This window comes from Antedon bifida, chromosome 8 (genome assembly GCF_963402885.1).
Source record: "Antedon bifida chromosome 8, ecAntBifi1.1, whole genome shotgun sequence".
Classification (NCBI taxonomy): Eukaryota; Metazoa; Echinodermata; class Crinoidea; order Comatulida; family Antedonidae; genus Antedon; species Antedon bifida.
In genome coordinates, this window is record NC_136233.1 from 9,772,084 (window position 1) to 9,795,246 (window position 23,163).

At 33.3% G+C, this 23,163-nt stretch overlaps 1 protein-coding gene across 3 annotated transcripts in view; it reads right to left on the reverse strand.

Annotated features, from left to right (window-relative positions):
* LOC144849797 (A disintegrin and metalloproteinase with thrombospondin motifs 18-like) overlaps nucleotides 1-22,029 on the reverse strand; it is a 69,195-nt gene extending 47,166 nt beyond the window's left edge. For 2 of the 3 annotated variants that reach the window (XM_078706856.1, XM_078706855.1), the window contains exons 1-3: nucleotides 21,749-22,029; nucleotides 20,915-21,017; nucleotides 7,571-7,899 (exon numbers count right to left, since the gene is read on the reverse strand). In XM_078706856.1, the coding sequence (XP_078562982.1) occupies nucleotides 7,571-7,899; nucleotides 20,915-21,017; nucleotides 21,749-21,820 (504 nt within the window). In that variant the 5' untranslated portion in view covers nucleotides 21,821-22,029. Of the gene's footprint in view, nucleotides 1-7,570; nucleotides 7,900-20,914; nucleotides 21,018-21,330; nucleotides 21,357-21,748 lie in introns of those variants that run through there. The other variant, XM_078706858.1, reaches the window with a different exon arrangement.
* Between the last annotated feature and the right edge of the window lie 1,134 nt (nucleotides 22,030-23,163).

Below are 23,163 nucleotides of genomic sequence, written 5' to 3' on the forward strand. Positions count from 1 at the left end.
GAACTAAAACAGTATAAAAACTACAAAATAGAAATACAAAATACTGTACATTTATTTTTGTAATTGACTAATGCTTCACATGCTCCTAATCACATGGCTTCATTTGATCTGTAAACAGATCAACGCACCACGTTAATACGATAAAAAAGACGTCTTGAATTTGGCAGAGCACATACGTAGGTTTGTTGAGCAAGTAGTATCAAAGTGTTTGATTTGAAATTTCTAGTTATATTATATTAGGCCTACTGTAGTATGATCCAACCATAGTTTAGGCTTAGGTTTGGACACGGTGTACATATAGTGGACATTAAAGAAATTGGTACAGTATTCAAAAAGAGTATAGGGATCATCTAACAGTGTGCTGACCTGGTCCGTAGAGGGCCTTAATCCAAATTTCCATAGTTTCCAGTTAACATTGAGAACCAGAATAAATACTTTTATCTTTTAATTGAATATAAAATGTTGGTCTAGTTTCATACCCAGGCCTCCTCCTGTTTTGTTTTTAGCAAACTACGGTCGCTTTGGTATTGAGAATTAGATTCTACAGGTTCATGACCTAGTTCATTTCATAATTGCTTTATTGTACAGCTTATTATGGGAATATTATTCTGTAAGTGAAAACAAGATTCTAAAGAAAATACAAATGATGCAAACAATTGACCGATTTCTGAAATATTGGTGGGAAAAAAGAATTATATATTATCTCACACACCAGTTTAGATCTGAAGTTAATATTGACAGTGATGCAGTTCAAGTTATCTTTTGTTCATTGCAGGTATTAAAAAAAAAATAGTTGCTGGATATAAGGCATAAGCCCATATAAAGCGATTCAAAATTGATTCCAAAATACAGAACTTTCAGTTTTAAATTAAATTTTATAACTAACCGAGATTTACCTTTTTTGACATATTTTCTGTTGGTATCCATACTGACCTTGTTTCTCAAGCACCGCTACTAAGCTAGTAAGACTCTACATCAGGGCTTTCGCTTTTACCCTCTATTGTTGTATAGTTATACCATTTGTATGACAAATTATATTTGTACACTCAAACCAATTTGACAAAAAAAGTAATCCCATTTGCCAAATTAATTAGTAAAAATAATTAATTTAAAAAAAAAAGATTTCACAAACCACAATGAGGTACCGATGTACCTGGATAAACCAACCCTTTTCACTTTGAAAGAGAACACAACTTCATTACTAACAAAAATGTGTATTTCACAAATATATATTTGCTTGTGTATGTAGCCTATATCAAAGATTTTTAAAATTCATAGTTCAGTTTTAACCATTGTCAATTATTGTCATAACTAACAGGTAATGTTGAAATATGGCAATTTAAACAACAATTTTAAATTTAATAAATGTTTGGAATTTTCAATTTTTTAAATGTACATAATATGTTAAAAATGAAACTTACAATAAATATTAATCAATATAATTTATTATTTGCATCCCAAAGGTGTCAACTTTCACTATAATTACTTATCATTGTATAGGTACATAAAAAAGAAACTGAAATTCCACAACAAAGTATGCAGACATTTTTTGTTCTGTTCATAATTCATGTACTGCAATAAAGTTTATCTCCCAGACAGTTTCGTATTAAACAAGTCTGAAGGAATTGTAAAAAAAAAAAAAAATCATAACAAATATTATTTAAGTACGTGAATGTAGAAATGAATCCCTGAAGAGTCTACAATTATGTTTTTAATGGTTCTAATTAAGCAGTTATGGTGGTGGACATTGAAAGGAAGTATATTATATATTAAAATTTCAGTGTTCAATTATGGTATGTTCAGGTTAACATTTGTTATAGTTATAGACCATTGAAGCTATGGCAGAATCAAGAAAACAAAATTGGAAAAGTCGAATTAATGAAAGACATTCCATCCCTAAACAAACAAAAAAACTGAACAAAAAAAGTGGAAAAAATGTCTCAAAATAGAACACATTTAAAGAAAAAAGTAAACAATTAATAAATTTATTATAAACGTAAACACATTTAACAAAATTACTGTTACAGACATACTCTTCCAAACAGATTTCAAATTGAGCCCATGATTGCATATGAATTGAATATAAATAATCCTGCAAGGATTACTAAAGGCATCAGACCTTATATCAGGGTTCAACACAAACCAAAATCAGCCCTCCACTGACATTTTTTATGTGACAAAGGTAAATTCGTAAAGTAGCTTACTACTATGGGCCAATAGGAAGTCATAGTTTCCTTTTTAATCTTTAAGGTTTAGAGTTATTTATTTAAGAATTGTGTACATGCAGATTAGTTTAGCTTAAAATGTAATTAATAATAATATTTAAAAACATTTGGATCAATTTATAGCCACATTTCAGCAGCATATTCTAATATTAATTAATAAGGCATAATCAAGTAATTAAGACGTGTTACATAACAATTTTATAGCCAATCTATGAGTGATATTGAGTGAAATAAGTTTCATTCTGATCTATCCATGGACAGTGACTTCTAATAGCGGTCAAACTTTCTGACATTTGCCTTTTATTGTTATACAGAAATAAAAATCTACATTTACAATTTAGACTGTAGTGCTGGCAAATACTTTCTCATTAAATAAAAATCATGAACTTGAAAGAGAAAGTTATTGGAAAGTTTTGATAAAACTATTTTATAAACACTGTTTCTTTTTGTTTATACCTATTTATATTTAATTGTTCCTGTCTTTCAAACTAAAATTACTCAATTCCAGTAGAGAACAGTGAACAAAAACATTTGCTAAACATCTTGAAATCAAATATAAACATTTTGAAAAAGCATGACCTTTGTCAAAACAAACTGTGTACAGCAACTTACTGGAGAATTGTATCTAGCTATAAGCCTGACGTTGTCTAGTTGCTGCATTAATTGTCTTTCTGTTTTTGCCAGAATCTGTTAATACAAATTGAGGAAAACCCGGTATTTTCACTAAAAAGTTATGATTCTTCAATTTGTTTTGGCCTTCATGATCGATCAAAAGTGGGTAAACACAGAAGAAAAACGAAAATTTCATTCTGCGCACAATGCACGTTGGGATTTATAGCAAGTTGATTCAATTATTAGAATCAACTTATTGTTTACATTTTTTACTATTTCAAGATGAAAAAAGATATCGCAATAGGACCATATAGTATTTATTTTTACATTAAATGTAGTTTGTGATTACATAGGGATAGGACTTTAATCACATGGATAGCTTTTCAAGGGTTAAAATATTACGATACATGACTGATTAATTATAGATTAATTATTATCTTTGTTGTAACTTGCTCTGTAAATAAAAACTTGCAGATATAGAAATATGATAGTGTTATATGAATTAGTTCATAGGATAACATCAAGAAAGTGAAACAAATGTCTGTTTTTGAAACAAACATTTCTAGGTAGGTATGTCTGGCTATTAATGTCTCACTGAAATGCATGTCTTCTTAGCTGTAAAAATTTAAAGATGTACAATAAAAATAAAAATAAAAATGTTGTTGTTGAAACTGTTTGATGTGAGGCTTGTTACCCTCCAAAAAATTGCCAGGTATCTGTTTTCCTTTATATTCCTAAAATGTTCTTAAATCAGCCCCAACCATGGTGGGGCTGAGGTGTGACGGACTCTCATTACCTCTGTTTCGTTGGTGCAGCTGGGTATTTGGGCCGCGGGAAAAGGATTTTAGGCCGCGAGATCAAAAGTTTGCGAAACGCTGCTTTAGATGATACAATTAAGAGAATGCACAGCTAGTAGAAAAAAATATAAAACAGACATATTTCCTGAATGAAAATTCTAGTAAAAGTCAAATGAATTGTTTAGACCTATTTCAGGAAGTAGACAATTAGGCAAATTAAAAATTCAAATGAATTGCTTTATTTACAACACAATGATCTATCAACAAATTAGAAGAAGTTTTCTGTTACTGTATAAAAAATTCACTTTTACTTTAAAAATTGTGTATCTGTGATATAAAAATTTACTTGACTTGAAAATGCATAAAAATAATTTTAATTTCTAGACAAAGTAAAAATAAATTGAGTGCAGTATAATAATTAATATTTTTATATAAAAAATGAGTCAGTAATACAACTAATTTCATGTCACATTTGGGACTTGAACTGAGTCATTAGCAATTCCAATTGTGAATCAGATTATTTGAGGTAGGCCTAAAAAGAGGGGGAGAGTAGAGAATACCTATGGACAAGGCCAGTAAAGATTCCCTATGGACAATGCCAGTAGAGATTCCCTACGGACAATACACAGGTTATCTGAGCCTCTTCATGATGTAATAATTTATGTCATCCACAAGCCAGCTGCTAAATACATGATGATAAAGACTGTTACTGTGCTTTTTAAGCATCTGTAACATTCATGCTTCGTAAATATATAGCAATATTTACAGAGGATGACAGATTTTTCATTTTAGGGTCAGTCTAATGACCTTATCACCTTTATGTCACCTATGTTACTGCCTTCCCTGGATGATCTCACCACATGCTTAGACCTACATTACTCACTTTTTTAAATCAAATTTGTGTCAACGAAAATTGATTTTGATGTGGTATGTATCAGTTTGCATTTAAATTTTCAATAAAGAAGCCCTTTATCAGGGTTAAGATATTTCATACATATTCGTCACTCACTTTCCAATGGCAAATTTTAGGTGCCTAACTGAAATTAGTGTCCTATCTATCACGCCCCCACCCCTTTAATCCGCCTATGCTTTCTGGTAGAGTTAGTTATTATATAGGGTAGAACATATGCTACAATAAAAACAAGGACCACATTGTAACCATCAATAATTATAACTTTCATCATTCAACATAACATGAATGTTATCATCATCCCCACTACTGTAACCTTTGTTCGTTGCCTGCAAAACATATCCTTGTGGTAGCATGAATTGAATGGTGCTGAAAGAACTGAACTAGACAAGAAACTTATGAACTGGGAACTGATACAACTAGAAGATAATCTGTGGTCACTGCTAGAAATTTCATTCAAATCTGCCCGAAGTCAGAATTTTGTCGCTATTTCACTGTTGTATGTTATATATTTTCAAAACCATGAAATATAATAAAATGTTTTTGTCTGTATAACAATAAAGTCTAAACAAGTTGTCTAGCATAAAATCTTATTTTCATGTCTGTTAAGTGTTATTGCATGATGTTCTTAGTGTTTTGAGACAGAGTAGCGCAATAGGGATTTTCCCTGGCTTATGATGACACTGCTGATTGTACTTGGAGGGATGCCCACTATTATGATCAATGAATCACATACTATAAATTCACATTTCCTTAAAAAACCTGTAAGGTTAATTTGAGAATTCTATTAAAAAAACATAAATATATAATCTTGTTGCATTACTACATTATTTAAATTGATATTCTACTGCTCTGTAGCATTTTAGGCCATGTCATTAAACCCATTCAGGCTTATTCACAGTATTTTCCAAGGAAAGTTTGTTACTAGCTGCCAAAGTAAACAATACCTAAACTAAGCCTGGATAGGTCCTTAGTGAAGCCTTACCTCACCAAGGCAAAACAATTCACTTTCTCTCTGGACCTGAATTGCAATATTTTGAAAGGAAGGTGTTTTTGTGCCTTTAGTAGGTCCTCAAAACCAGTTTTGAAGACTACTGACTGACTGACTACTAATCTTGGTTCCCATATGGCGAAACGATGCGATTGGTCAAATTACTTACATTGCATCTATGTCCATCATTTCATCATCATCATCATCTCTCGTACAAATAGGTTTTGTAACAGCTTTTATCCAGCTGCCATTCGGGCACTGAATGCTTGTCAGTATATTATACAAGAGTGATGTGACACTTTGTTATTGTTTTTATTTTGATGTTTTTATATATCTCAGAGCAAACATAATTTTTATATAATAAATGGAATTTTACACTGATTAATGAATGTCTTTGCGTTGCATCCTAGAGGGAACCAAGCCTCAGAGTTTTTTTAATTTATAATTCGGCCCTGATGAGACAACATAGATCAATGTTGTTGGTACAATCCTGTTACTGTATCCTATTTCCTTTTACTCTGATGAATGTTTTATGAGTCTTAAAGTTGAAACTTTGTTTATAATGAATTTGACTTTATGGAGTCTGCTCTACTGATCTTCACACCTCTGGTTCAAGGTGAAGTGTAGGAAAAGTGTTGCAAAAGAATCATTTCAATCACATTTTTATAATTTGTATTTCCCCTAACAAAATCAGGAAATATATTATTGATTGTAAACTATGAATCATATCAGATATTTCAATATTTAAATAGTTAAACTTAAGATACATATCATTTATTTATTTTGAAGTTATCAATATTATGGCCCTATAGTTTCAATGTTTCATTTATAATTTTAATGCAATAAATCCCCGATTAAAGGAAATGCCTTGGACAACCTGAATAACAAAAGGAAAACAACTCAAGCTATCTGTTAATCTAGTGCACTTTGTATTTTTGCTGAGCACTTTTTGAACATACTCATATCAAACTGACCTCATTGAAATACATCATCAATACAGTTTTTTGTTTCTTTGCAGGCAATATGTCTTCATATTTAATAATATACAAATAATGAAGTTTACATTAATTAATCAAAATCCTACAAATGATCTAAAGCTAATTTAAATGCCTTTTTGATCTAAATTAGTACATATATATCTCTCCAAAAATGTACTTCTATCGCGAAATCATAAGATTTAATCGTGGCGAAAGTACAAAATAGGTGGCGCTGTATAAGCAATAGTATAAGCAAAATATTTTCCAAACGCAAATTTTTTTTTTTTTCGTACTCTTGTACTACTAAACGATCGTTTAAAAAGTGCATACTATTGCACGCCATGTGACCCACAATCATCCAATCAAATGACAGGAAAAACAAACTTGCTACTTGTTTGTTTATATATGTTTTGATATTTGACACTAAGCAGCCCAACACTGGCTAACGAACCCCATGTGACTACCAGGGGATATACTTTACCACAACATACAAATTAAAGATTCCCCTCATGGGATATTTGAAGGTCATCAGAAGCCTAGACATTCTTAAGATTTTGTTTGCTTTGCAACTGCAACATTTAATTATTCTTTCCTGATGGAACAGCCACGGAAGCAGACATTTTGACATATCAGATATTTTGTTAAATTTGATGAGTCGGCAAATACCAAATTTGAAATATCATTAAATACGATTTAATAGGTTAGGATGATTGATGCTAAACGTTCAAAACTAGGCCTGATCCTAACTACTACAAGGGTTTACATAAACACTACTGTATTACATTACTACATTGTTGATCCAGCCTGGTCCAAGGTGTTTCGGACCACCAGTAGGCTCAACAGTCATCTCTAAAGGCAAGCTGAATAATAAGGATGGTCAAGGGTGCCAACGGCAGGCTCAAATAAGCATCTGTAGTTTGTTCCTACGTAGAGCGTAATAATTGGCTAGCATAGGAGGTTTCCTCCTGAATGCATAAATCTTCCTAGTCCAGGCTGGTGTTTCAACTTGCAGGAGCATTTCCAACTCCTTTATCAATTAGTTAATAAAATGTACTTACCAACCCGTTACAAAGACTAACTGCAATCTTGGAGTCTTTATGATGCCGTGAGTTTCCATTATAATGACAATTATCTATTTCTGGAATGTACTCTTCCATAATATTCTTCCCGTTTTTCCTCTTCTGCACAGCAAAACCCGGGGCTACTAAATTCTCATTAATGGACAGCTCTAGATGGAATTCTTCACCGAAACCTGCTACCTTAAAATGGACAAGATCGCCATTTTCAATGTCATCTAGCAAACTCCGTCTTCTACGAGAAGGTCGGAGGTTGTGGGACAGGTAATTTCCATCACTATTTACTTGGAATGGTACTGTAATTTGGTAATCTAAAAAAGAAATATACACATTTTATTTTTTATGATTCATGAAACAATTTTATAAACTAAATTTTGAAGTTAGAGGTTTTCTAAGAGTCTACAATATAAAGATGAAATATCTATACATATGGCAAGTCAAATTCCATTAGCTGTAATTTCTATAAAAAAATTATTCAAATCAAAATGATTTAAAAGGAGAAAATGAAATGGACAACATTCCATCATGATTTACCGTAATCCAATATTGTGACATTTATTAAGTTATAATATATATGTCAATATGTATTTTATGATATGCACTGTACTTTCAAATATAGTAAATACCATTGCTTTAATGACAAAAATGTTGCAGAAAAAATGGAAGAACCACCACAACATTCTCCAAGATGTGAGGTTACTTAAACAGGGTCATGAGTTCTTTCATGGCTATTGGACTCATTTTTGTATTCTTTAGAGGAAACAAATCTATTAGCCTACATCAAAATCAATTTACTAAAGATCCAATTCTTAATTTTGAATTTCCTTGTATTTCTGTTTAAATCCACAATTTCAAACACTTTTCAATCAATTGGAAGTTTTTTTAACATTTATTCGTTTCAACAGCTTAAAGTTAAGCTCAACCACCAAGGGATGTAGAAAATGCCTGAGCTTATCCTGTCAGCTCTGCATCCCCTACTTACTCAGGCCCAGGTGTATGATACATAACTTGACAAATCAAGGCCTAAGAATATTAAATCATAGCATGTGTAACATCTGCTAACTCAGCATGCATTCAACATCTGTCTCACCAAACCACACCAATGTTTAATTGATTTATTCCGTTGCAAATGGAGTAAATTTTAAGAATCTTGTTTTCCATCTTCATACATAAAATTCAATCAGGAAACAGCCGAATTAAACATGATTTTATGATTGCTAATGGTGGCATAAAATGAGAGATGAAAGGTTTGGGGGAAAGGGAAGGTCTCTCATGGGATATATAAAGGGATTGCTCAAGTGGGCAAGTACTCAGTTATCATCAATCAGGAAAAAGGAGGATTTAAAAGTGATTGATTTTTCTAGCAATTACTAATAGTAATCAATCAATAATGGGTGAGGAAGGTTTGGGAAAGGGAAAAAGTAAAGGTATCTCATGGGAACTGTTGTGTACTAACACCATTTAAGGTAAATATCTGAACAATAAAAGCACAACAAATAAACACACGTGAGTCTAGGTTTAGTTGTTCTCCATCTTCTCCGCATCCGGGGCTTTATTCATTCTCCACAACACTATCTATATAGAGGGCGTTAGACCATTACAATCGGTTACAGTTACAGTACAAGTAATGTACAGTATATGACATCCCTTCCTTCTTAGATAAGAAAACATAACAATGTAGTGTATCCTTAACCTATCTTTAAACAACTCTTATCATAACTACTTTCTCTTTAACAATTGCCTCTTTCCTTTTCCTTTAAACCAAAAAAAAAATAACAAGTAAACATCAACTACTATCTAACAACTACTTTAACAATGTTTAAACACAACTGATCTCACTGAATGTATCTATTGGTATCTGTCTGGAGGATGTCTTGCTCGATGTGAGCGCCTTACGATTGGAGGTGCGTTGTTCGCTGTCTCATGGTTAGTATTGCTCAAACTAAAAGGATATGATAAAGCGTCGTCTCGCTCGTTTTCCTTTGGTTCATCTGTTGTTCGTTTGCGAATGTGGTCTACGTGCCTTTTAAAAACTCTGCCATCGTTTAACTTTAAATGATATGAAACCGGACCCGATTGTTCTGTTATTACACCTGGTAGCCATATACCTTTCACGATGTCTCGTACAAAAATGTTCTCTGACACACTAAATACTCGCTCTTTCGCTTTTGAATCATGTCGCTGTTTTTGCTCTGCCTGCCCCTTTCTCACTTGGGCTCCAATATTTGGCATTAACAAATGTAGATGAGTTTTAATGGGTCTTCCGAACATAAGCTTGGCTGGTGTTTCTCCTGTAGTTGTATGGGGTGTGTTTCGGTAGTTAAATAAAAATCTAGCAAGTTTTGTCTCCATGTTTCCGGTCTCCATTTTTCTAAGTCCTTCTTTTACAGTCTCTACAGCGCGTTCCGCTTGTCCATTTGACGCAGGGTGATAAGGTGCGGTTCGAACATGTTTTATACCGTTACGCTTGAGAAATTCTGCAAATTCCTCACTCGTAAAATTCGATCCATTATCTGAAACTAACAGTTCAGGGATTCCAAAAGTCGCAAACATGTTTCTTAACTTTGCTATCGTTGCTTGAGAAGTGCTCGTGTCCATCGCTACTGCTTCTATCCACTTAGAATGTGCATCCACTACCACTAAAATCATTTTGTTCATGAATGGACCGGCATAGTCAATGTGAATCCTGGACCATGCTTTTTCTGGCCATGGCCACGGATTTAGCGGTGCAGCTGCGGGCAAGTTCTTATGACACTGGCATTGCGTACAAGCTTTTACAGTCTCCTCAATTTGACTATCCATATTTGGCCACCAAACATATGTGCGTGCAACTGCTTTCATTCTCGCAATCCCTGGATGTCCTTCATGTAATTGTTTCAACATTGTTTCCCTTCCTGCACTTGGCATAACAATACGTGCACCCCAAAGAACAATACCATTCTCTGTACTTAGTTCATTCTTTCTCCTATAATATGGTAACAAATCAGAGTCATTTCCCACATTATCTTTCCATCCCATTTGCACATACTTATATACTTTACTTAATGTAGGATCTCTACGAGTCCATATTACAACATCTTTACTCTTGATTGGTGAATTGTTAATTTTTTCTAGCAACATAATTATGTCTCCTGGTATAGGAGGGTCTTTAGGTATTTCACCTACAGGTACTCTACTCAATGCATCAGCATTTTGGTTATCTTCCCCTGGTTTAAACTTCAAATTGTAATCATACCCTGATAACATTAATGCCCACCTTTGCATTCTGGGGGAAGCCATTTGTGGAATACCTTTCCCTTCACCAAAAATCCCTAACAACGGCTTATGGTCCGTCACAATCATAAATTTACAACCATACACATATTTATGAAACTTTTTTACACCATATATAATTGCAAGTGCTTCTTTATCTAACTGTGAATATCTAGATTCTGTTTCCGACAACCTTCGTGAGGCAAAAGCAACTGGTTGTTCAACATTATCAATTATATGGGAAAGTACGACCCCTACACCATAGGGTGACGCATCACATGTCAACATTAGAGGTTTATTTCTATCATAATGTACTAAAACATTAGATGACGTCAGTAGTTCTTTAGATATACGAAAGGCATTTTCCTGTCTATCTGACCATAACCACTCGGTATTGTGATTTAACAACTCGTATAGTGGAGCTAAAAGTGAACTTAAATCTTTCATGAATCTACCATAGTAATTCAATAAACCTAAATAGGCTTTTAATTCTGTCACATTGGTTGGGTTAGGTGCATCTCTTATTGCCTTCACCTTTGTATTTAAGGGATGAAGCCCCTTTTTCTTTCCATCAGGTGGTTTATTTTTACTTCTACAAACAATTTCAAAATGTCCTGTGATTCCACATCGATGACATTTTGACCTCTTCGCTGGACAATTTTCATCTCTGCTAAGATGACCTTCCCTGCCACATTTCCAACACTTTGCTTTCTCCCCATAGTTAGGTTTCACCTGTCTCTTAAATCTGGCTCTAGGATTACCTTGAATTTGTTTAACTGATGTATCAATCGATGGGTATCCTGCCTCCATATTAATATCATGCACTTGTTTGTCCACTGCCAAAATTGCGCCTGAAATATCAACTGCCTTTTTAAATGTTAAATCCGGTTCTGCTAACATTCGCCGTTGTATTGAATTATCATTAATACCTAACACAAGACGATCCCTCAACATCTCTTCTAATGTCGCCCCAAAGTCACATGGTTCTGCTAGCCGTCTCAATCGTGCTACGTAATCCGCTACACTCTCTTTATTTTGTCGATGATTAGAATAGAATTTAAATCGACTAACTATGATATTTGGCTTTGGCTCTGTATGCCCAGTTATCAAGTTAATTAAATCTTCATATGACTTGTCGGTCACCTTCGCTGGTGCCAGTAAATCTTTCATCAAACTGTACGTTTTTTTTTCCACATACCGTCAGCAACACTGCTCGTTTCTTCTCGCCGTTGTCGATATCGTTCGCAACAAAATACTGTTCTAGCCTCTCAACATAATCCGACCAGTTTTCTGCTTCTACATATTCGTGTAGGATTCCTAATTGAGCCATCACAAATTACGATATGTAATAATCCCACTACGTCGCCAATTTGTTGTGTACTAACACCATTTAAGGTAAATATCTGAACAATAAAAGCACAACAAATAAACACACGTGAGTCTAGGTTTAGTTGTTCTCCATCTTCTCCGCATCCGGGGCTTTATTCATTCTCCACAACACTATCTATATAGAGGGCGTTAGACCATTACAATCGGTTACAGTTACAGTACAAGTAATGTACAGTATATGACAGGAACCAACGGAATTGCTCATATGGCCCCAGACTAATAAACTGCATTGAAGTGCATTTATGACAATTGATGAAAACGGTTGATTTTAAAATTTTTATAAGGGAGATTATGTAGGAGAGATGAAGGAGAAAAAGAGAGATGAAGAAAGAGAGAAGACAGATGATGAAGAGATTAAAAGAAGATGCATGGAGATAGGAGAGATAAACGAAAGTTGTTATTGGTGGCATCAGTGTTCTTTCCAATAGAAGAGCATAATGTCCAGGTAGGATTTTATTTTTACTCGCGGTACCCGAGTCTAGGACTCACTCATCTTCTCCTCCATCTGGACACTATTGAGTAAAAAGTGTGATTTATAAAGTACTACTCCTCCCTTATTCGTTGTAGTATTGGGCTGGGATTTGGCATGAAAATACTACAGGGACATGTCCTCAAAGCTATAGAGCCGGATTTTTAAATTTCAATCCGGATGCAGCCATATGACGTCTCGAAGATGGTACCGTATAGCCGTATTTGATAGCGATGTGTATGTGATGTCACATCCCGTCTTATGACATCATTACAGCTTCTTTTGCTGTACCCCGAGTATCGCACATTCGTGCTTGTTAGAGATAGTTTTTCTCTCCTGCCAATTCTGGTGAAACTAGAAAACTTTTTGAGAGATAAATTCTAATTTCCTATTTTATATTGTTGATTTTTCACCTCTCCAAAATTAATGTTATTTCTGTTCAGGGTCGAGGAAGAATGTCTCTGGGGTCACTGATATGTCACTATTTCTGAAGACATTACATTAATGTTGACTCCAGATTAGATTTTATAAACAACATAAATTCTTCAAAGTACACTTATCTATAATATTATTATAATAATATCTTACAGTAATATGTGTATTCAGTTTCTGGTTCTTTGTTTATTTAACAAGAAGATACAGTATAAAAATTGTGGCTTTTAAGAACCATCTTTAAAGCTTGGCAGCTTTTATGTTTTGGTAAACGTAACAAAAATACAAGAACAGCATTGAAGTCTGTTGCAAAATGCACTTGATCTTAATTAAATAAACAGCAGGAATTTAATTTGAAGTTTTCATTTCATCTACACCTCCTAGCGAGCAAAAGCTGTTGATAATAACATGTACAAAACAACACATTGTATAATAAAAAAGTCATATTATGCTTGTTTACGTTATCTGCTAATTATTATACTATTTTTGAAAATGTTTACCATATATGACTGAGTATAATCTCACCCCGTAATTGTGGCTAAATTTTGACACAAGACTCTGAAATCAATTGTTAATACAATCCCAAAGTAAAATGATGCACCTCTTAATTTTTTTTGGAAAATTCTGGGACTATAACAGTAATTGATCATTATACAGTAATTAATAATATGAACTTGTTAATGTCTTCCATCCAATCCCAGTTCCTTTTTGAGTTCTATCTTGCTCCTGTTTAGCTTCCCCGCATCCCACTAAAAAAAACACCTAGCTCCTGTTTAGGCCTTCAATCCAGCTCCTTTTTAGGATTTCAACCAAGACTCCTCTTTAGGCCTGCCACCTAACTCCTGTTTAGGCCTTCTGCTTATCTACTTTAATTCCACCTAGCTCCTGTTTAGGCCTTCTACCCATCTTCTTTTAATTCCACCTAGCTCCTGTTTAGGCCCTCTACTCATCTCCTTTAATCCTACCTAGCTCCTTTTTAGGCTTTCAACCAAGAGTCCTATAGGCCTGCTACCTAGCTCCTGTTTAGGCCTTCTGCCCATCTTCTTTAATTCCACCTAGCTCCTGTTTAGGCCTTCTGCTCATCTCCTTTAATTCCACCTAGCTCCTTTTTAGGCTTTCAATCAAGAATCCTGTTCAGGCCTGCTACCTAGCTCCTGTTTAGGCCTTCTGCCCATCTCTTGTAATTCCACCTAGCTCCTTTTTAGGCTTTCAACCAAGAATCCTGTTCAGGCCTGCCACATAGCTCCTGTTTAGGCCTTCTGCTCATCTCCTTTAATTCCACCTAGCCCCTTTTTTAGGCTTTCAACCAAGAGTCCTGTTCAGGGCTGCCACTTAGCTCCAGTTTAGGCCTTCTACTTATCTCATTTAATTCCACCTAACTCCTGTTTAGGCCTTCTACTCATCTCCTTTAATTCCACCTACATGTATATACACATATATATTTACCATCATTTTAGATTGATAGGGAATAAACTATCCATGGAATCCCATACTTCAGTACTTTGCCCAAAAGAAATACACAAGCTTATTCACATTAATTCCACTAATATAATCTTAAGCTTTCCTAGTACACTAAAAGTATGCCATATAGTACAAGCATCTCCATACACTATTTAATGATTTGGATCAACTTATCACTACATATTATTTAATTTAAAACTCAATCAAAATACCTTTCTTAAGGCAGCTGACCTTCATGTTTAATCATTGGAGAATTGGTAAACAAAAATGTTAACATTTATTAATTCTGACACGAGCTAGGCAAAGCCAATTACAATTGGTTTTAACTAAAATATATTTTTAATATAACGTAACTGTATTATATTTCAAATCAATTAGCTAAAAGCATGTCAATGCTAGATACCACAATGATTGTCTCTCTGTAGGGAGATAATAAATTGATAACCAACCCTACTTCGTCGGCTCGATTCTACCATACATATAGTAGTCATTTTTGTCATGAAAACGCTCTAACAATTACACAAAAAATTCATAATGCAATATCACAAAAATTATGACAGTGTCTTTCAATCTGAACTTTTATTTTTAAATAATACAAGTTCTTAAAGCAGTCAAAGACATTGCATATAAAGCCCATGCAAATTATTATGATACCAGACAGACTATTAAATCTATGAAATAGGTACTGTAAGGTAGCTGGTATACTCTAAAATTCAATGACCTTCCGATAACCTAATTTTTGTGTTCAAAAGAAAAAGTAATCCAACATACAAAATTCAATTCAACATAAAAAAGAGGATCAAACATGCCTGGTTAAATAATTGAACCAACCTTGGTTATTTAAAGTTTAATTAAGTTGTTCGACCTGCCTGACAAAAGCACAGACATAATTAGTGATGTGTTAATTGTTCATTTGTAGCCTACGAACTTGATCTATATACAGTAATAGAACAGTTTGATGTAAGTTCCTTTCCGTTGTTATTTTATCTGTCCGTGACATGAGTATGTTCACACAATCAAGGATCTAATTGGCTGACTGTAGGTGGGCTGGGACACTCACATTCAAAGTCTTCCATCCAAACTTAAAGCTCAGGTACAGGCATGAATTTTAAACATAATATCTCGTTAATTGTACATAAATCAAATATTTGTAATAGAAATCTAGACGAAAAAACATTAATTTCATTTAAAATGGTCAAAATTTGACAAAATTCTGCTGTGAAAACCAGGAAGAATTTTTTTCAGTAGTTTTGTCTTGTCTTGTGACTCCCTAGAAGGTCACAATAAGATGTTGGATATACAGTGGATAATTTTTGCTATAGCATAAAAATAAAACTCTGAAGTTGAATAAAAATACTAGAAACGTAAAATTAAATAAAAAAGTTATAATACCTATATTTAGTCATCTGATAAGATTTTTTACCAAGCTGTTTATTTTTCATAGCTTTTTAAAAATGCCTCTCTATTTACAACATTTGTGTACAAAAGAATAGAGATTTTGCTGTGTAATTTGAACTATCCCCCCACTGATAAGAAAGTGCTTATTTTCAACAAGCTTGTGTAACACAAATAAAATCCCAAAAATGATGAAACATAGGGCAAACTATAGATCGATAATTATTGGAATGTATGATCAATAGAAATGTTTTGCCCGCACCTGGCCTTTAAGACCTGTCACCAAGCACCCAAGAAACATCTTTTATTTTATTTTCCCTGCTCTTAACCTTTCAACACCATTCTCTACTCTTTTGTTATATCATTGGAATATTTTTACTAAATAATTTTATATTTACTGAATCAGTTCTTCCTTTATTCTTTTTTTTTTCACCTCTTCTTCTTATTTCCCCTCATTCTCTCTTCTTCTTTTAGTTCTTGGCTGCCATTCAGTAACTTCATCCATAATTTCTTGTGTCCTGCCCATCTAAAGTTCATTGCTTTGATATTCTCTAAAATGTCCTTGGCTTGTTCATTTTTATTAAATGAATCTCTGCACAAACTATGTTTTTATTGTTTCTAAGATTCAATGCAATTTACTCCAGAAAAAAAAACACTGAAACATCAATAATTTTTTATTTTTTCTTCAAAAGAATGATTCTATATCTGACAAATAACCTCAAAATTGTAACAAATTTTTAAAAAATGTTAACACTCTCACTACCTTCATTCTCAGTGATACCCACTTCAATAGATTTTTGACACTTCAACCTCCTTCCTGCAAACACCCACATTGTCAAGTGTAATATCTAATATCTTGTGTCTATCTTTGTATTATAAATCATAATGTAAATTAACATGTCACATTAACGTACAAAGAAATGTTCAGACAGGCAGGCACCATCGTAATTATGTAAAATGTTAAATAATAATTGTAAATGATTAATTTATTTATAGAGATAATGCAAGAGAAAGTTTATCTGTCTGACATTTCCGTGCAAGCCATTTTTTTGTTTAGTATGTTTTATACATAATTAATGGAAACGTTTAAATACAGGCTAATAATATTTAAATACACTTACACTGTTTCATTACATACAATTATTTAAGAGATTATACTCGGGATACAGTTAAAATTATTTGGCATAGATGTTTGTGAAGATTCTCATTCACCAGGGTAAAGATTGACCCCTCCCTGGGATTTTATATTGAGACATGTAAATGCTAGGAATTAAAGCATTAATGATAACAATCTTGGCGCATTATGATTGTTTCATTTCATAGAACGTGCTTTCTGTAGTATACAAATAATGAATGTTTATGAGTTGAATATTTCATGAGTTATAAAATTTGGCTACAGGTTGGTTTCCGAACAAATTTTACATGCAATAGAACCATTAAATAGAACGAATACTGAACAGCAACTAAAAAGAGACACTCAGATGTGTTATAATAAGTTATAGATGATTGAACCTCACTGTACAAATGTGATTTGTTATGGTACTATCCTAGCTGATACAAGAAACAAACCACTTGGAGATATTAGTTTAATATTTATCAACTTTGACTAAAGATGCTCAATCTATAGGAAGGCTGAACCACCCTCTGAAATGTCGCTACCCAATTAAGAATTACAGATTCGTGGATAATTTTGTTATCTTTCATATCAGAACACTTATCTCAGTAGGATCATATGTTCATCAAAAGTTCAATTTCAAAATCAGTAATTGAATTTTACAGAATAAAAAAACACTTGACAAACCACTATCATTAACTTTTGATGGAAAATAAATGAATTAATCAATTAAACATCTTGTCTTAATATTATATAGGAACATGATAATATATATTACTTTAAAGACCCATTCCCTACAATTGTTGACGTTTTGTAAAAATAATGCATATATATTACTTTAAAAACATTAAACCAGGTCATTCCTTGTCTTAAATGTACGTTTGATGGTAAATTATGATAAAAAGTGAGAAACAATGCACTACACAAGTAGCTCGCGTTGAATGTCCTCTCGGGGTTTAGCAATTACTTTTTAACCAATGATGTTTTGCCCCAAAAATAAGTAGTTAAAAACAAAAATGTATTTATTTTTTTAAATTGACATATTAGGTGTGTAGTACACTACATGATTCACTAACTTTTATGTTGGTTCAATGAGGTTTGCTATGGTTTTTTTAAGGTTTGCGGGGGATTGCGGGGTTTAGCAATACCCTGTCCTCTTGTAGACGGTCTTTAGCTAGGCTAGTTTTGTAAGCCTAGCTGGTAAACGGCAGTAACGTAGAGACATTTTTACATTAAATGTAGTTTGTGATCTTAAATTAGATCTAAAAAACGTAGGGAATGATTACCTATGTTTTAATGGGACTTTAAGTATTTATTTATAATGGCATGCTCTGAGTTGCTTAGTGTAAATTTTGGTTACTATATGTTTTTTCGTAGATGTTAAATGAACAAATAATATGTATATGTTTGTCCTGGACAGTGAATAAAATCACTAGGGAATATGCATGACAGTCAATTCCAAAATAGCGAAAAAAAAAAATTACTAAAATTCAGAACTACTGCATACTGTAACATACTGGCAGTACTCTAAAAATCTAAATATCATTTTAGAATTTATCAATAAATCTACAAATTATGATTTGTCAATAACTAGGTTAGTATAATAATTCCAATGTCTTATCAATTGCGCAATCATTATCTAAATCACTTATTATTAATAAAAACCACAGTTCAAACATATACTGTAACTTTTCCTAATATGGTAGTCTAGTAGTAGTTAAGAATTTATGATGTAAACAAAATATTAGTTCATATTTTTATGAATATTATTTGTACTTATTCTTGTTCAATATTAATAGGTCTGTAGTCACGGGGGTTTACGGGGGAGGTGGAATTACCGGTACATACTGTAACTTTTTTTTGTACTTTATAAAAATACATGTTTTAGAGTAACTTATTTATACAATAATATTTTTAAACACCATGTAAATTCCTTAGGAAAGAAACACGACACTATAATGAGAAATCCCCTCCCAGTCTGAGTTTCCCTTACCCATGGGTCTGGGTGGACCTATACAATGTGGTAACCTCAGAATTAGGATTAAATCCTTAGCTTAAATTCCCAGGTCAGTTCAATATAATGATTTAACATCCCTACTGATACAGGCAATGACCTCACACAATTAAATTGTAACATACTATAACTACAAAACATTATAGAACTTTAATTTGCTGCACATGGTTTTGTTGAATACTGTATATGAAGGACAGGCTCCTGATATGGGTTAATCTCTTTAATCCAAGCTAACTACTAATCCACATTATATCTATCACTAATCTATTTTATACATTATCAACAGAATATGTTTACTAAACAAAAAATAACACTTTGGACTATATCATGATTCATTCAAGAGTATAACTTAATATTTTTGATTTAGAATGCATACACTCCTTTTATTTTAAACTCAATAATTAATTAAAAACAAAGCAGAAAAAAAAAGGCTTAGGGACTGGGGTTGAAAGAGCGGTGAGTTTCAACCCTAGCACTAGGACGTAGAACCTTCGACCTTGGTATTGGAAACCAACCACAAAGCTACAGCTCCACTACAATATTTAGAATTCATGTTCTGTGTTTTACATGTATAAACTGTGCAAAATCAGTTTTAGCTTATTTACGGTAGATTAACCATTTGAATATATTTATATGGATTGCAACCAGACTTGAACTATTCAATTATAAAAGGGGACTTTCCTTGACCCCCATCAAGGCAAAATCCTTAGATACTCCAGGTTTTATTTACCGAATAATTTCTGTAGCCCACACATATTGATATTTAATGATATGTTATGGGAATTTTTTTTAAACCTGAAAGTTACAATAATAAGCCATATCTATTTCAATAATTATTAATCAAAATGTCCCAAATAAAAACATATGCCATAATAAATTGATTGTGTATAAAATTATCCTCAATCTATTTCGCGCATAACTTAACACTAGCTGTAACCCTCACAAGGGTAGCTACAACCCTGACACTTCTTTCTCTTATCTTGGGGACCTTAAGGACCAAACAAAGTGTTCCCCTACTAGGGAGGGTTGGCCATGCTAATTAGACATATATATTTGTTTCATGGTAAAGTGTCCCTTTAATAGGGGTTAATTTCAAACACTAAAACCACTGCAATTATTAGTTGATGAATACTTCTTCCATAAAAATTCATATTGATCTAAAATATTTCTGCTTAGAAATGTGCCCCAAGTTGTGTGCACCTACAGTATAAAGGTTGCACAGTATGACCATTACCGGCTTTAAAGCAAGGTGATTATATATCCGCCTATTTTCAGACCAAACACTTCAATTTGTTTGTTATGGAAAAACGTGGCTGTATTAATACAAAGGTTGACACCACTGGATACATTTAGTAAATAATGCAACTGTCTTACAACAGGTGAGCAAACGAGAAATAACTTAAACATGTTGCTGTACATTTTGGCATCCCTGGAGGATGTTTAGTGCCTATGCATGGATGCAATTAAGTTACATTTGCATGTATGGCTAGGAACGCAAAGACGTGCAACATCCTAGGGTAACATATCAATACTGAATAATAAACAATTACCATGTTATGAAAATAATTAGAAGAAAACAAGGGCCTACTGAAACAATACAATTAGGTATAATGCCCATGGTAAGTAAAAAATACAGTGCACTCTTTGTATATGATTACTGAAAAATTAAGAGAACAAATATTTTAAAGCATCTTTATTAAATCAGTAGGGGAAAAGCAATGGTAAAATTTGAGAAAAAAAATGAAAATCTTTGATTTGGGGGGGGGGGGGGGGGGGTGGTGGAGAGGCATGTTTACTTACCCTCATTTTGCAGAGGAAGGTTAGCTCCAGAGGATGCAGCAAATCCCTTGAATGTACGTAGAAATTCATTGTGTTCTTCTGCTACTATACTTTTTGTTAGCACCTGAAATTAAGTTTATACGAGATGGTAAGACAATAAAATAATAGTACAGCCGGAATAGTATCAGTAAAGAAAAGAGCCATGCTACTTGATACAACAAAATTATATATCTGTTAGTTGGCAGTCCAGTGTACTGTCAACTGGGCAAAAATAGTCCCTTGCATTTTTAGACCATAATTTCCACTCGTAAAAAGTCAAGGTTTGTGGCTACGCAGTACTGATTTAAATCAAAAGGTTTTAGGCCAAATTAAAACCTCTCACAATCTTTGCCTTCATACCTGTCACGGACAAAGGTAGCACAGCCGTCACCACTTACCAGGTAGTCAAGAACGATCGGTAAGCATGCAAAAATAGGCCTATAATTTGAACATTTGAAACAAAAACATTAACATCCTATGAACAGATTTCTTTATAATCCTTCATAAAAATACGTCATGTCTTCCCTACCTACGATACATTTATTTTTGTTTAGATTATTTTTAAAAGAGAGTCGATCAAGTGCCACGTGCAATTTGACATCATAACGACGTGTGTTTGTTCGTTGTGAAAATAAAGCATGTACTCAAGGGACCACACATTTCACAAATTAAAATACTGTAGTTTCGCTGAATTCACAGCGGTCAAACAGTAATTACTAATTTTACAATCTAATTATTTAACCAAATTGAAAATAAATCTATTAAAATGCAGGAAAAAATAATGCACGTAACTCCAGCATTCAGATCTGTACTTACCAAAAAAATCCAAATAATTACGGTAAAAACATGTTTGGTGGAAAATAAGTGTTTTAAGAATGTGGCCTTCATAATTTTGCAGAAATCCACGATTTATATCCAATGATTAATTATGTAAAATATGAGTATATTCCAGTATGCAACAGTCAATATTACAGGCTAGGTGTATATTCCATTTGGTTTATTGACGTATTTCCATATACCCCTTATTTTGCTTCTAAAACCTCAATGTTTAAAATGCTGCAACAAAAGAGACGCAACTTTTCTACCAGTGACTTATTCAAGTTCGAATGAACTTAAAAGAATGTTGGCAAGTTCTTGTGGGTTTTGTTCTCGGCGCGTGTAAATGTTTTGTCACTGTCAGAGATCGTCTGCTTCACTCGACGTTGATTGGTTAACAGTATTCTTATCTTAAGCTGGCAGACAATTAGTTAACTCTGTTGACCAATCAGAAACTTCGGTACCGCCTACAGCTACTTAAAAGTTTTATCACGGTTCACAACTAACAGATTGCTACAAAATGAAATGCTGGCTAGGATTTTGGAAGTATTAAATGTATCAAAACCACATAGCCCTACACATATTAATGTTATATTCGTAGAAGCGATACCCATTCTGGCACCATGATTTGTTGTGAAAAGTTTCGCTAAATATACGTAGGCCTAAATAATTGTTAACAAACCTTTTAGGTGCCATTCGAAATCTGTTATTATTCGATTAGGTAACTTATTCAATTATTGAGTGCTTATTTTTTGACAAGTTGGCAACCTTTATCGATGTTTACGTAATACATTGATGCTTACGTATAATAAATTCATCATCCATTTAACACTTTTTAATGCATAACCCTTTAACCAATATAACCATACTGTATATATAACCAATATCAGGCAAAGAAAATAAAAACAGGCTTTATCGGGTGAGATTTAATAAATCGGCCTTAATGGGGCAGGTATTAACTGTTGAATTTAATCGGATTTATACAAATTAGAAAGGCTGGCAAACTTTACTAAGATTAATATTGAAAATAATACGTTTTGCAAACAGACGTATAATCACCGAGGTAAACAAACTGATTACTGCTATAATGTTGTAGTCTTCTACAAAACGATACAGTAGTAGGCTAATCCTTAAATATTTGGGACAATTCTATTCCGGAAAAACCCTATTAAGGAGACACGTCCGTGAAACAAATATATGGTTTAACACTGTTCGGTCCACCCTTAGTAACAAGACACTTATGTTATGTTATGTCCCAAAGGTCCCCTAATAGTAATTCTATTGTATATAGGAAGGGAACACACAATACTGACACCTGCAGTAAATATAACATGGTGTTACTTATTCCTTAATTTCAGTGATTGGTGTATGCAAGGTCTGACTGCGTACTCTTTAGAATCCTGGGTGTCGGTCCT